General features: G+C 41.1%; 1 protein-coding gene across 2 annotated transcripts; it reads right to left on the bottom strand.

The window, feature by feature from the left end:
* Positions 1–7,192: 7,192 nt before the first annotated feature.
* On the bottom strand, positions 7,193–11,324 carry TOB1 (transducer of ERBB2, 1). Of its 2 annotated transcripts, none has more exons than XM_004377923.1 (2): positions 11,020–11,324; positions 7,193–9,123 (listed from the first exon to the last, which is right to left on the bottom strand). In XM_004377923.1, exon 2 carries the CDS (start codon positions 8,977–8,979, stop codon positions 7,945–7,947), a length of 1,035 nt encoding a protein of 344 aa, XP_004377980.1. In that variant the 5' UTR covers positions 8,980–9,123; positions 11,020–11,324; the 3' UTR covers positions 7,193–7,944. The 2 variants fall into 2 exon arrangements, with proteins under 2 accessions (XP_004377980.1, XP_023588525.1); XM_023732757.1 differs by having other exon boundaries at positions 11,245–11,287.
* Positions 11,325–15,952: the final 4,628 nt, after the last annotated feature.

Genomic DNA, 15,952 nt, shown 5'->3' with positions numbered 1-15,952 from the left:
CAATCTCTTCTGAGATATAAAAGAGAGAATCAAGCAGAGAGGAAAGGGACCTCATTACCACCAAGCAAGAAGAACCAGGAGCAGAGAGCATCCTTTGGACTGGGGGTCCTGTGCTGAGAAGCTCCTAGACCAGGGGAAGATTGATGACAAGGGCCCTCCCCCACAGCTGACAAGAGAGAGAAAGACTTCTCCTGGTGCTGGGGTCCTGAATTTGGACTTCTAGCCTCCTAGACTGTGAGAGAATAAATTTGTTTGTTAAAGCCATCCACTTGTGGTATTTCTGTTACAGCAGCATTAGATAACTAAGACACCCTTAAACTGCTCTTTCCACATTTTCCAAACCTGAAAGGAAAGGCAGATAGAGAAGACATATCTTAGGCTCCCTTCTACCTGCCAGAACCTCTCCTTTGGCAGAGGCTCCTAGGGAGATAAGGTCTTACCTCCATCTCCCTATTCGTCTTATGCAGAAACTGAAAAGTTATTTGAACTTCCATAGTTTAGAAAATAAGAGTCTCTTTCCAAAAAATCATTTCTTCCTAAGTTACAAAAAAAAAAAAAAAAAATTTTTTTCTTCCTCCCTTGCAATCTTTTGTAAAATTCGGAAAGATGATACTTCCCCAGGTAAAATGCTCTATAGCCCTATAAAAACTGAGTTCTTCTCAAAGTGTTTAGCTAAAAGGCCTCTGGTGACTCCTTAGTTTCTAGAAAGGCTGTCCAGGGATTGCAGCTATCTTAAGCATTGTATTGAAATGGTTTAGAGATCTTCACCATGTTTCCTGGAAATTGAATGGAGTGAACAGAAAATAAGTCACTAGAGCTTTATGCTAGGTAGTTTACAAAACAAGGAGAGTTCTTTTTGGGAAGAGAGCTCTGAGGACAGGAGGCAAATCTGGGTACTCAGAGGGAAAAGAGAATGGGCATGCTCATTACAAAAGAAAACAAGCGAACCCCCTAAACTTCATCCTCACTAGAAATGGATTGGTGGTAGAGCGGCAGTGAGGAAAAGTCCTCTGAAAAAGAACACCTGCATTTAGTTCAAAATGGAAAAAGGGACTGTGGCTAGGAGCTATTGAACCTGTATCATGGGGTTATCTAGACCCTGCGCTAAAATAGACAATATTTGCAGGGTCCTATAATTCCATTTCTTAAACCACACTCTCATCCAGGCTACCCTCCTCTATCAGTATCCAGAAGGCATCAATTTATACCCATTTGCCGGAAACCAAGCCAGACTGATGCCATATCCATGTTTGTCCCACTCTCTTCCTGGCCTAAAGGAAGCATAAAACTGTTTTAAGTTAGAATCTGGTTTGGCGGTGTCACAACCCAGCCTTTCCACTCCGGAAGAGGCTATGGCTCCATATTCTTCCAACTCTCTCAACAGCACTAAGGAAGGAAGAGAAAGGAGACCTCAAGAACTGCAGAAGGGCATGTGGAGAACCAGTGTTTAAAAATAGCTGCAACCTGATGGCTGGGAAGGAAGTTTATGTTGGACTTTACCATTCAGTGCAAAAAACATAAAAGCAATGTCTAGCTCATTTTGTCAATGTGGTTTTTCCATAATTATTTTTGAAACACTTGCGGAGTGTATAGACAGAAGGGATGCGACCTACAATGTATGCCAAGGTTCATCTAAAAATATTTTACACCTGTTCTCTGTTCTGCACACTGGTCATATTTTATCAGTGAAGTAAAGTACTCATAATGCCAGACGGAATGTGTTTTTCCTTCCAAGTCCTAAACGTTTTTCCCGTGTGTAAAGCAAACCTCCTCTTCTTTTCTACCTGTACTAAAATAAAGGTAGCGCCATTATCCATAGGACATATCCACCACCACAGCTACATTTTCACTACTCCTATTTCTCAGCCAGTATTGTTTAAGTAGGAACAATCACTTCAATATTTTTCACAACCGCATGGGCACTGATTTAACAAACATTTCTAAATTGAAGTGTCTATGAAGTTTAACTTGTTGATTGTATGAAAAAGAATGCTGCAACACTGATTCCCTTCAGTGCCTCAAAACTAGAAATACAAACTCAGAGGTATTTATTACTGAAATGTGGGTAGGCTAATATTTAGAATAATACTACTACAGAATTTCAATATAATTCCCTGTTGATGCAAATAACTGGATAAAAAAATGTTGAGACAATTTACTTCTGTATCATTTATTTTTCTGATTTCAAAGGGCAGTAAACATGGGTAAAATTCTGAACTTCGTGGTTTCCAAATACTGTAAGCCTCTAAGAACACGTTCCATTAGTTCACTGACAACTTTTCAAAGTGATTAGTTCCTCATAACTCTCAAAGGAAGTACATTGATTATCACTATACTCATTTTGCAGATGAAGAAACTGATCCATCTGAGAGTCAAATGACTTAACGTATTTAACTAAGGAATTGGACCCATAATTTCAAGTAGCCTCCAGACATGACCCTGATTGCTTACTTCTAAGTTTTGCCTAATTATGAGATGATCTCAAAGCTCTCACTAACAGACTATATGTATAAAATAAGTCTTCTAAAATCTAAAATCTTAAAACTAAAATACTGAGAAATGGTTAATGGAGTTTACTACTTGCAAGTCAAATTCCAATAATAACAAGACTTTTTGTACAATCTACACCTCCAAACACCTAATGGTTGAGCAGTATTTGGTTCAGTCAAGTTCTAACCTAACCCAAAAATCTAAATAGTAGGCACTTAATATAATAGTATTTAATACATACAAAAACTATGGAAATTCTCCTGAGTAGTTTTTGAAATAGGTGTTTCTGTTTCCTATGCAATGTAAACATGCTCAAAACCAACAGCAACACTAAAGGGAATATAAGTGAGTTCAGAATATCTTATGCTTCTCAAATATGACTGCTTCTTATTTTAAACCAAATTATATTTTGATGTTTTGAGAAAGGTTTTCAGAACCAGTTTGAAATATGAGGTCATTTGGTTTCCTTAATGTTTTAGAATAAAAGCAAAACGAGCATTTATCACATGTGGAAATTATGTATTACAAAGGTTTGCCTTATGGTAGTTTTTCAACATAATTTAGAAACCAGTAATAGGTACTACAAACATATTGTTGAAGACTGGTAACTCACTTGGCCTTTCCTTAAGAGTGTTTATCAATAAACACAGATAAGGGATGTGTGTGAAAATAGCCACAGGAGCTCAATGTTTACGGTTTTACTTAGAAGTAATGGGGCCACTAAATCTAGTCCTTAAACCAAAAAAACTCTCAAATCTGTTGCCATTGAGTCAATTCTGACTCATAGTGATCCTAAAGGACAGTGTAGAACTGTCCCATTGGGTTTCCAAGGGGCAGCTGCTGGATTCAAACTGCTGACCTTTTGACTAGCAGCCAAGCTCTTAACCACTGTGCCACCAGGGCTCCAATATAGCCCTTAGTCTGAGGGAATCATTGAACGGCTCTAAAATAAGAGAAATAATTTACATGATTAAGACAACCAACAAATTTAGAGCATTGACATAATTTCATGATTTCTAAAGACATTTCCAAATAGCCTATGATTATACTTTATGGCCAATGGAAATATATAATCTTTTTTAAAACATCATAACGACTTCTAAGCATGTTTAGTGGAATAGCCTTCCCCTAGATCCTTCTCATTAAGACTCCTGCAGTTGGCGAGCACTCTTGTAGAGAGTCTGTAAGTCATGTGGTTAATACATCAAAAATGGTTTGATTGCCCTGACTTCAAATCAGAATAGCAACTAATCTGAGGCAACACAGCACAGAGGTTAAGAGCATGAAATCTGGAACTAGACTGAGTTTGCCAAGTCTGTCACTTATTGGCCATGCAACCTTGGGTGAGTTAAGCTCTCTGGCCTCAATCCTCCAACTGGAAACTGGGTTAGAGCTGTGTTTGGCATATACCTGTTGCTGTCGATTCTGACTCATAGCAACACTATAGGACAGAGTAGAACTACCCCATAGGGTTTCCTAGGTTGTAATCTTTATGGAAGCAGACTGCCACATCTTTCTCCTGCGGACTGCTTGGTAGGTTCGAAGCACTGACCTTTTGGTTAGCAGCTGAGCGCTTTAACCACTGCTATTTGAGTACTTGTTAATGGAATGATTTAAAACATCAAAGAATAGCTTTAATAAACACGCGTTGTACTAATTTTCCAATCGTACTCACAGTTGGATCCTAGGTCCTTTAAACAAACAAAGTATCTTCCTAATTTACCACAAAAACTGAAGAACTCAGGTCTCAAGCGACCTCCTGGGACAAACTAATTACATGTCACCTGACTGACACACTAAACAATATAATCAGTCGTGTTCAGCAATGATAATTTGACATAGTTGCCTTCTAATAAGGCTGTTTTCCATTTAACTGATCTTGCACTAAGGAGGCCTGGTGGTGCAGTGGTTACAGTGATCGACTACTAATCGAAGGGTTGGTGGTTGGAAACCACCAGCGACTCCCTGGGAGAAAGATGTGGCAGTCTGCTTCCGTAGAGATTCACAGCCTTGGAAACCCTTTGGGGTCACTGAGTCAGAGTCAACTCCATAGCAGTGAGTTTTTTTTTTTATCTTGCACTAGAATTATCCTGCTTCTGACAAAAGCACACATTCTAGTCAAGCAAAGATACATATATGATGTGCCATGCTTATACTATGTCTGTTTGTGTAGGGAAAGGGTATGGGGGAAGGTTTCCAACCAGCATTTTACTTCATTAGCTTAAGTATGTCGAAAGAGACATTTTCTGTATATATGCATGTATATGTTATGTATACAAAAATTACGCCCCTTTGGCATATTTAAACTTATTTTAAATATAACCTATGATTTATTTTAAAATAACCTAAGTCCTGAAAATTTGTTAATTACCTACCATATCTCAATTTTTATGCAAATGAAATGAACACCTTTAGTTTCATCTTCAAAGGTTAACTACACCTGTCACTGTTGAGTCAATCTGACTCATAGTGACCCTATAGGACAGAGTAGAACTGCCCCATAGGGTTTCCAAGGCTGAAATCTTTACGGAAGCAGGCTGCCACATCGTTCTCCCAGGGAGCAGCTGGTGGGTTTGAACCACCAATCTTTCGTTAGCAGCCAAGCTCTTTCCCACTGAACCACTAGGGCTCCTTCAAAGGTTAGCTAATCATTGTTAAGACTGCCGTTTTGAAGGAGGTATTTTGATTGAAGAAAGCTTACATTTGCCATGCATTATAGATTAAAGGTATTCAAAGGAGATTTAACAATACATCTGATTTTAGAAGAGATACAGGTTTGGGCAGTAAAGGAATACACTAAACCCAGAATGCTATTTTTTGGTTGGTATCATCTTCCTCACAAAATAGTGCCCTATGTAATCTATAAGGCAGCATTTTGGACAACAGGATATGGCATATCCTTGGCATTCAGAGGCTGCTACAGTATCTACAGTACCAAAGTCAAAGGCATGGGAAAGACCTATTATTATCAAGCTGTCAACCAAAACATTTGGGTCAAAAGTATGAAGGCACGGTGGGGAGAAAAAGATTTGGGACCAAGATGCAAGCTTTTCCAAAGTTTTCTAAGATGTGCTAGATAAAAGCACTTTTTTTTTTCTTTTTTCCCATTCCTAATGGGGGAAAGGGCATTAGAACAGAGCCTTTGTTCATTCTTTTGTTTTTAAAAAATATTTAATGTCCTCAAGGAAATCAACCTGTTTCCTTGAAACCAATCAAGACAAAATGTAACTTAATCCTTCTCAAATATCAAAACAACATATGTACCAAGATGAAATTTCCTTAAGACTTTTGTCAATACAAAATCTAGAACAGATATTCATACTTACATTAAGCTCAATATTTAAAATCTGAATGTATTACTGCATTAGACTTTGTTGCAAATTCAATTGTGTGCCTACTAGCCAGTTTAATATTCTGATTTCCAAAAAATTATATTGAGCCTCTCATCATTAAAAAAGGCAGTTTTTGTCAAAGTTTAAACCCCTGACAACTTCACCAGAAACATCTCTAGCAAAAACTAAATGCTTAAAACCATTACCCTGATTTATTCTCTTACAGCTATTCAAACCCCGTGATCACAAAAGCACATAATTGATTGTGTTGGCAGACCAGGCCTCTGCCAGTTCCACTCACTACTCCAATACTTCTTCATAGTCTCGTTCTGTCCACTGAAGGACAAAGGCCTCACTATGGTGCTGACGGAAGAGCTTAGCTCCGTTATTTCCAGTGCTTGTTCCCTTAAAACTCGTATTGCTCTAAATTGCATGGGTGAGTGACAAAAGGCTTTCGTAGCCTGGGGTCCAAATAACTCATTTAAGACAAAAGTTATTTCACTGGTAACCCAGACAGTGCTGGTTTCTTACTATAAAAGTTATTTTTTCTTCCAATTTAGGACAATTTTCTCACCAATACCATGTCAACACTGTATCAATGGGCATTTAAACAGTGAAATGACTCATTTTACTTTAAAAATAGTCTCTTCCTTTTAACTCATCAAAAAATTCTACTCACTAAGCCATTAAAATTTCACATAGTATCATTACTAATCTTTAAACCCCCAAAACAAGCAAGTTGGATACTCACCTGTGCAAAAAAAAAAGCCAATATGCGAACATTTAGCAGCCTGTCCAACCTTGAATAAATTTTGATCATAAATTCTCCAACTACATACAGTGAACTGAACTACTAGTAAACAGACCTAAATCTTCTTTTTAAATAGTCAGCTGCTTTGTTCAAGCAAGTTTTCTGAGCTATTCATCTCCCACGCAGAAACAGAACTGATCCAACTGTCTCTCTATATACATTTCAAATAAAACCTCTCAGATTGCAGAGTGAATTTCATTCTATCACCTGACTCTCCTTGGTGATAGCATGACATAATATTTTAAAACTTGATATAAAATAGTGCTAACTAGCCTTAACATACCACCCCCATTCTCAGGAAAGAAAATGTGGAGTGAAAAGAGTTGTTAAAAAATAAAGCTGTCCCAAGCACTCGTCAGGCTATGTATGTAAGTTTGTTTGACAGGACAACTTTTTATGTGGCAAACCACTACTTGGTGCACTAGCAGAACAACTGCTTTCCATTATTCCTTTGTGATTCAGTGAGTCAGACCTTTCTGCATCATTAGCATTTACAACGTAATAACTGCAGAGGTAGATCTTTAGCAAAGGCTTAAAAACAAAGACCACAATAAGCATCTTTAATTTTAAAGAATTTTAATACAAACTTAATATAAACTATTTCAGTCCCTCTTAACATGTAAGACACTGACTCAAAATACTTTTATACCGTTTTTTTTCAAGTATTGCACAATATAGGTACAAAATTAATATTTACGATTACATTTTCTTCCATAATATATAGCAAAAATCTTTAAACCTTTAACAGAAAATACATTTTTTTGAAAAAGCAAATATTCGTACATTTTAATTCCACCACTAAAGGAATATCCTGTACACAATTTTTAGAATAGTTGATGTCTTTAAGATGGATATTTTACAATTTCAGTAAAAAAAATACAACATGAAGCTGCTGTCACAGATCACTGTAGTAAAAAGATATAAATGCAATACCATGTCGTAGAAACAATATATATATCCTCTGATATTTTACAAACTTCGTACTAAATTAAATTATACAATTAGAAAAGACCAATAAACCCACTTATTAGTGCCAATTTTTTATAAAAAAAAAAAAAAAATCAGCCATGTCCTTGCTATATCTTAAATACTGTAAGAGGCCATATCTGAAAGTATACTTTAAAATATACAGTCAGTATAAAATAACTTTGTGCTTGGTTGGCAAATGAAAAATGATGCATGTTTTATTTTTGTAACCAAGCTTGAATGTATCCTTACTATTAGCTTAAAAAAAAAATCTCAAGGAGGTATTAAAAAAAAAAACCCCCTTGGGCCTTGCATTTGAACTTGTACGATACATTTTTTCTTTTTTTAGTTAGCCATAACAGGCTGGAATTGCTGGTTAGAATACTGCATGTTATTTAAACTAAAATTCAAGCCATCTACAAAAGACTTCTCGTTGAGGCCTCCATAGGCTGCAAACACATCAAAGGCATTACTGTACTGGAGAGGACTGAGGTTAAGGGAGCCATCACCTGGGAACATTCCATTGGTACTACTACCTTGACCCTGCATATTAGGAAAAATAAATTCCTTGGCATTAGGAGAAAGAGCAGAGGTTTTCTGCTGTTGTTGCTGCTGTGGTGGTGGTGGCGGCGGTGGCAGCGGTGGCTGGGATGGCTGCTGCTGCTGCGGCTGGCTACCAAGGCCAAGCCCATACAGAGAGTGCATTGAGGAAGAAATGGCTTTCTGCTTCAAGAGGTCATTCACATTCAAGCCGAGGTTGATAGGAGAAGTACGTGCAACCTTGTTGCTACGGCCACTATTCTTCATTTTGGTGGAGCCAAACTTGGTGGCAGCAAAAGTGGCAGTGGTAAAGGTTAAAGGCTGAGTGGACCGGGGCATGAAGGTAGGGCTTACAGCAGCAGAGTGACCAAAGGGTGGAGATGGCGAGCTGGACACTGATGAGGCTGGGTCACTTATGGGCATAAAAACCTGGGCCTCTGGGTTAAAGCTGTTTTTGATTTCTTTATCCAGCTCACATCCATTTTCATTATTATCATCCACATAAAGCACCTTCACTGGTCCCTTTTCACCAATTTGGTAGGAAACTTCAAATGGGTCGATCCAAACGCTAAGATCCTGTGGCAGGTTGCCACGAACATCATCAATGTCCAAACCACTCTCTTTGGATGCTTGTTCAATCACTGGGTCCACTTTCTCCCCTATATGTATACATCTAAACCCTGATCCTTTGTATGGCTTTTCAGGATACCAGTGCCCTTCATATTTCTTTTTAAGAAGTCTTTCAAGCTCTTCACCAAAAATGTTGACACGTCTCCTGGGAAGCTTATTGTACAAATATGAAATAATAAAATTTAGTGCTACTTGGATTTCAAGCTGCATAGCTGCTATGCCACAAAATTAGGTGTTTCAACTTCCCCACCAAAAAAAAAAAAAAAAAAAAGTTCAGTTTGTGGTAAAGAAACAAATTTTCAGTCAAAGTGCTGGTATTAGTAGATTATCCTTCACCTTGAGTGGGTCTTGTTCCTTAAAGAAAAACAAAACAAAACAAAAGCAAACATGTCCAAGTAAGATAAACTTAAGTCCCAACATCTTCTTACCCCAGAATAATTTCACATTTGAAAATATTCAATGGCCTAGAAAGTCTGAAAAATATAATCAGTATAAAAGAATATACAATATAAAATTGTTTATTAAAGTTCAAAATCTCATGCAAAAACTTAGGATTTACTGTTACAATGTTTTTTAAACCCTATTACTTTCTGTTTCTGAATACAGTTCTAAAAAGAAAAATATCTCCAGAATATGTATTCCTTCTTTTTCTTCTTCCAATTATGACAAGAATATCTACTGGAAGCTATTCTCAGTATATGTATCTAATAAGCGCCAGTTTTAGAAGTTGGTCATAAATTTCCGGTTTCTGTTCATCAATTTAGAAGACCTTCTATATTTCAGTTCATTTTGGATCTATACAGTTTAAATCTGCTTTATCATGCAATATTTAGAAATCTGAGAAGTTAGGAAAATTATTTTAATTTCCAAAGTACATGATGCTACAATTAAAAGTACTAATTAAATGAATTAGCGTCCTAGTAAATGATAATTCTGAACCAAATTATCCTATACAGTTGCACTCTTAAAATATACTTAAGGCCACATAATATAATAATCTAGCTTTTCTGTGCTTTTGCTTTTCAATGTGCATTTTTCTAAATCTGAAAATATCTCTTCGGCAGCAAGTATAACAAAAGCAACAATTAATTTCAAAACTCTATTGATTACTGTTTAAAGGGCAGGGTGTCTGAGTTTTATCCTGATTTTAAAACCACCTCCCTCCCCTTCACGATAAGAGAACAGCCGGAGAGGCTTGTATGATAAGGTCGACCTTTAAACGTTTGCTGGATCAGCATTGGGTGGGGATAAGAAAAGATCAAGGGCAAACAGAAGATATTTGCAAAAGGGATCTATTTGTACTCTCAGGGTGATTAAAAAGGACATTTAAAAATCAAGCTGGTATGAATCCATCTGTTCCATTTTCCATACTCGTGGTGACAAAGGGAAAAGAATCCCTGGCTGCCCCTAAACTACAAACACTTTCCAAGCCGGAGTGCGGGCAAAGGCAGCTGATTAAGCCAAATCGCTTGAAGGTGCATCAGAGCGAAATTCAGGCTCGGTGGAAGGTAGTTTTAAAGCAACGCCTTAACACAGCAGTGTGAAGAATTACATAAACAGCCAGTTGGGTCTCATTACATTTCTGCTCACAGCCCTCGGAGCCCAAGCGCTACAGCAGCAGCAACAGCAAGAGAAGGTGGAGGAGGAGGAGGAGAGTACAAATCTCATAGGAGGAGGAGGAAGGCCGTGGAAAATGGAAAAACAACCACTCGGGGCCGGTCCGCAAGCGGGTGAGCAGGCCGGCCGGCCGGCGAGAGCTGGGGGCCGGGAACCTGGCAGGTCGGGTCGCTGGCCGCAGCGGGTCAGCGCTCCCCTCCCCCCGTCGTAACCTGACCCGCCGCTCCCCGCCCCCCCGCCCCAAGCCAGGCTCCTGGGATCTGGCCAGACCCCGGGGGAGCACCGGTTCCCCGGCACCATTTTCGGCCTCGGCGACGGGGGCCACTGACCCTTCGAACCCCTGTGTTCCCCTCGAGCCCGCCGCTCCTCCCGAGCGCCCCAACCCCCGATTCCCCAGGCCGCCCTTCCCCGGTCACCCGCCCGGGCCTCGGCCGGCTCAGTTCCGGCTCCTCGGAGCGCCGGTGCCCCTCGGAGCCGCCTTGGGCCGGGCCTCGGGCGCCCCCTCCCCTCGGGTCCCGGCAGCTGCTCCTCCGCGGCCCGGGCTGCGATGCTGCGATCCCCGAGCCCCCGGGGCTCGACAACGCTGCAGCCCCTTCTCCAGGTGCCTCAGCCCCGCGGCTTCTTGATACTTACGGGATGCTTCGGGGCTGCTTCCACTACAGACTCCGCCGCCTGGCAGGGGAGAAGGGGCGGCAGGGCGGGGACACGGGGAGGGTCGGGAGCGGCGAGCTGAGTGCAAGACGACCGCGCAGGTCCGGAGCGGAGGGCGCAGAGGACGGAGACCTCGGGGGCGGGCCTCAGGAGCTTGCCGTCTTCTGGCTTAGGGTGGCGGGGACGGAGTCAGGCGAGCGCACTCACTTTTCAATTCAGCCCGGTGCTCCGGCCCAGCGTCCCCGTAATACGCCTACCCCGCACCGGGCCAGAGCTTCGCTCCTTCTGTCGCGGCGCGCGCCCCGCCTCTCGTTTTATAGTCTCCTCCCTGCCGTCCCCACCCCCCATCCCTCCCGTAGGGGCGCGCACGCGCCCGCCCCGCGTCACACAGCTCCCGGCGGCGTAACCATTCCCCTCCCTCTCCACCAGCACCCGGACCCTCGCCGGCTGGCTCCGCCCCTGCCCTGCCTCCCGACTCCATTGGCCAAGTCCCGCCTGCCCACGTCCTGACGGGCGGTGGAGCGCCTGGTTGGGGAAGGCCACACCCCCGGGCTCCAGGATGGCCAATGAGACGATGACTTTGAGGATTGTGGGCGGGATTAAGAGAATATTTGGAAAGGGATTGGGAGAGAGACGTGCCAGTGAGAGCAAAGGGGTGTGGTGGGGTGGCTGACACTTGGTCCGTGCGGAGAGCGCCGGGGAGAAGGGGGGAGGGTAGCAAAGCAGGTGGCAAAGTGGACGGGGGAAATGAGGAGGAGAGTCCAAGGCCCCAAGCAGGAGGGGAGTGTTGACAAAAATGCCCTACCCGAGTGGGATTGTGGCTGAGGAAAATCTCACTCGTGGACGAGCTACCAAGTCAGCCTCCAGTCCACCCCAGGGAAGTCTAGAGAAAAGACGAACTGTAACCGGGACTCGTGCACCCGATTAAATGAATATTCATCATCTCAGGGGTCTAGGCCAACTGCCACCCAGAGAATGGCAACTGCAGAACCCAAAGCTGCCGTGCCAGTCTGGGGGTGGGGAAGGGAGACCACTCTCGCCACACCTCCCGCCTAGGTGACAGTTTAACTGCCTCCGCATTCCCACATCAGGCCTCCCCGTGCGATTCGGCAGCAGCTTGGAGATGTGGGTAGCTTGAGACTGTAGGAAGAACTACATTTTATTCCAAACGTCCCATCCCAGGCCTCCGTGTCTAGGATGTGGTGACACGATGCCAAATTGCGTATGTATCTATGCAAGCGTATATTTCAAGTGCCAATTTTAACATGTTCACATAATAAACATGGTGCCTTCGGGTAATGTGCGTTGAAGATACTTTCGGTAGAAATATGTGGGGTAAACGGTGTAGGGAAAGAGGGATTCAAGGGGGACGGGTATCCTGGAGGTTGGGACATGTTCACAACCTGCAGCGGAGAAACACAAGAAGTTACACCGAGAGCGGCGCCCAGGGTTCCTCTCTGCTAAAAATATTACTCACAGATAGCAACGGCGCCTGATTGGCCACGCTTCACCCTAGCAACCAGGTGATTGGCTGTCTGGTATCCAGGCGACATACGTCAAACTCCGACTGGGAAAAGGGGAAAGGAAGTCTAGGGGGGAGGGAAGGACGGGAGATGGTGAAAGAGAAGCTATGAATGAAACGCCCATTGCCTGGCTTTCCCCTTTCCCCTTTCTTCTGTACTCAAGGAGCGCTTCCTGGAAAAACACCAGTTGGGGCGCCGCCTTCCCCTCTAAACTATGGGGCCTGCGCTTGAGAACCTGCTATAAAGAAGTTAAACAGCAACTCACCGAGGAGTGGAGTGTCCGCGGAGCTGGCCCGTGTACACCAGCTGTGCTCCTCGGGTGCTTCACGTGTTAGGCCTAGAGGCTTTTCGCTTTGCGGACGCAAAATCTGGATGTAGCCTTCTGCTCCACCCAGACTCTCGTGCCCTCCTGCTTCCCTCTTTTTAGAAGGAACTTCACTGAAAAAGGAGATTTCTGAAAGTCCTAATGTGTGTGAGAAGGGGAGGAGGGGAGATGGGTTTGTGGAATGGGCCGAGGGTGGGGAGTGATCAGGTGACTGATATCATGTTTATTGTACAGATTCCTAAAAACTCAGTGTTTTTTAAGAACATAGAAGGTCCTCAATGATTCCTTAAATTCTGATTTTTTTCACTGTTTGGGTTTTTTGTTGTCAGCAAAGAAGAGTGTAATTTCATTGTAAAACGATGGCAAACATTTTTAATTAAAATGTTTCTTACTCTGCTTGGAAACTTTTATAATATAAATTATTTGCTCAGTGTTTCCTTCTTTTTTGCTTATCCATATTTTCTAGTTTTGCTCTAATGAACATTAATTCCATTGTAATAAAAATTAGTTTTTAAGATTTTATAATTAGTTGAGCACGGAAATTTCAAGAAAGTAGGATATTTTGGAAATGGTTTACAAAGAGAAGCACTCTTAATTTTTCATGCGCTCCAGAAGCATAATTTCTCTTACCATTAAGCAAATAATATTACTGTATAAACATCCAGAATTGCAGGGCCTATGTGGGGCCGTGTGTCTTGACTTGTGATTTGGAAAATATATCACTTTAATTAGGGAGCAGATTAGGCTTGGCTGAGATTAAAATTTCCAACTAAAGACAGATGATTGTAATTTTGTCAAGCATATCTATACTTCTCAAGAATTCGCTAAAGGGAAGGCACAAATGCTTTTTTCTATAATCCTAGGTTTCAAATATGACAGCAGTCATCTGAGAGGTATTGATTAAATATCAATAATGCTATGTAGAATTTTTGTTGCTGTTTCTTTTATTGAGTTGAAATTCACGTAACATAAAATTTACCATTTTAAAGTGTACATTTCAGTAGCATTTAGTACATTCACAACGTTGTACAACCATCACCTCTATCTAGTAAATAGAATTTTAAAATCAGAAATTTAGTTATTGAAAATTACTGACTTATTGCTATTCAGTTGCTCAGCCCAGAAGTATGAGAAGGTATCAAACCAAATATAAACACACATCACACACATACACATTGGGGCATCATAGCATACTGGAAAAAACACTGAACTATGTCCCTGTCTCTGCAGTTTCGCCCCTGGTACTATCAACTTTTGGTTTCCTCAGCTGTGAAAAGATTTGGACTAGATCATCTCTAACATCTTGTTCAATAAAAATTTTCACAGTTCAAATCCCATGCCCCTATACAGTGTGGTTCTTTTTCAAATATAGTTTGCAAATGAAACACGATTCACATCCTTTGAACATTGCCAACTACAAGGTATAAAAATTTTCTTCAAGTTCTGCGCTTTAAAGGATCCCTCATATGGCTTATTACTATTTAAGATTTACTTTGGAACTACGTAGGGGAGTGGATTGCTAAATGATTGTTTAGATTTAGGAAGAAAAAAAGAAGAAATATGTGGTATTAGGTTCCAGGGGGTATCATAATCAGGAGGTATTCCTCTCTCCGGGAAAGTTAGTCATTGAAAACCTCAGCCCTTTTCTTTCACATCTTTGCAACCCACACAATTCCTGGGGGAGCGAAGCGTTTCTTACAATAAAGGTAATGTCTGGTAAACAAATAAATCCCAATGTTATTGTAAAATATAGTTTTTTTTAAAGTGCCCTGAGTTATTAACACATTCATACACATAAACACATAACACACTCACACCCACCTCACCTTGATCTCCGAGAGAGAGAGGTGTCCTAAACTTTCTAATTCTCATTGTTTTTCTTTGCAAGTGATTTGGAATGTGTACGTACTAAAGCTCATTTCAATTCTAGGGAGTCGACCCATTACCTTTATTTGAAAATAAGGCAACATACAAATGTAATTTTGTTCTTCCCATTATTGCCATTCATTTCTTTTTAGGCAGTCACACAGTACAGGCCATAGCATACACACTAAAAAAATGGTCAATGAAAAACAATTATAAACTGTTAATTGAGTTATTAAAAATGAAGTGAACCCATTCTTTCCTAAACATTTCTCAAAGGAAGGCACTGAACTTATGACTGAGGAAACCTCAGTGTGGTTTCCTGTGGCTTCTCATATGGGTTGGTAGAGGGGGGCTATATGTTTTCTAGAACAGACTGGAATGCAGACATTTGTAATTAAAAGATAACTAGATAACACTGAACAAACCCATTTATCTTTAGAACAAGCAATTCGACTGAAGCAACTTGGTCTGATAGGAGAATGGCTCCTTATAACTTGCTCACTCCCTATTACCTTGATGAGCAAAGGTCCAAACCAAATCATGAAATTTCAGTAAGAGATTATAGGGCAGATTCTAGAAGGATACAGTGCTCCCAGCATTCTACAAAGAGCATTTGTTTGAAGTTCTCTGCGAGCTAATTTTATTAGATACATTAAATGTATACTTTCTAGATTTCATCCATTACACACTATGCTAAGGAAAATGAAAGTAATTATAATTATACATAAATGTAACGCATGCGTTGCATTTGTTATTATGCAACTCTGTTTACTATATATAAAAAATCTGCCACCGTTGTTTCTGACTCAATATGGCCCTATCGGACAGAGTAGTACTGCCCCATAGGGTTTTCAAGGAACAGCTGATGGATTTGAACTGCTGACCTTTTGGTTAGCAGCCAAACTCTTAACCACTACACCACCAGGGCTCCATATATATATAAATAATTTTTAAACAAATTATGACAGCTCACCCATTTCCAAAACCCCACCCCCTTCTCCCTTGCCTTCCTGACTTAAGAGACTATAAGAGCTAAGTACAGTGTTTCTCCAGGCTTCATTGCAGTAGAGGTGGCATTGTGACATACTGGTCTGTCAATGAGACATAAGCAGAAGTCAGCTGGGACGGTTTCCGAGAATGGTCTTGCTTTTCTTATCAAGGAGGTTTGTTCCAATTACTATTGCTGTATCACAAACTATCC

Source organism: Trichechus manatus, unplaced genomic scaffold (assembly GCF_000243295.1).
Source record: "Trichechus manatus latirostris isolate Lorelei unplaced genomic scaffold, TriManLat1.0 scaffold00054, whole genome shotgun sequence".
NCBI lineage: Eukaryota > Metazoa > Chordata > Mammalia > Sirenia > Trichechidae > Trichechus > Trichechus manatus.
The sequence above is the reverse complement of the archived record's forward strand: the minus strand, read 5'-3'. Positions and strand labels throughout refer to the sequence as shown.

Excerpts from the sequence above, each read along its gene's own strand:
- TOB1 (XM_004377923.1), bottom strand. The coding sequence starts at position 8,979 with ATGCAGCTTGAAATCCAAGTAGCACTAAATTTTATTATTTCATATTTG.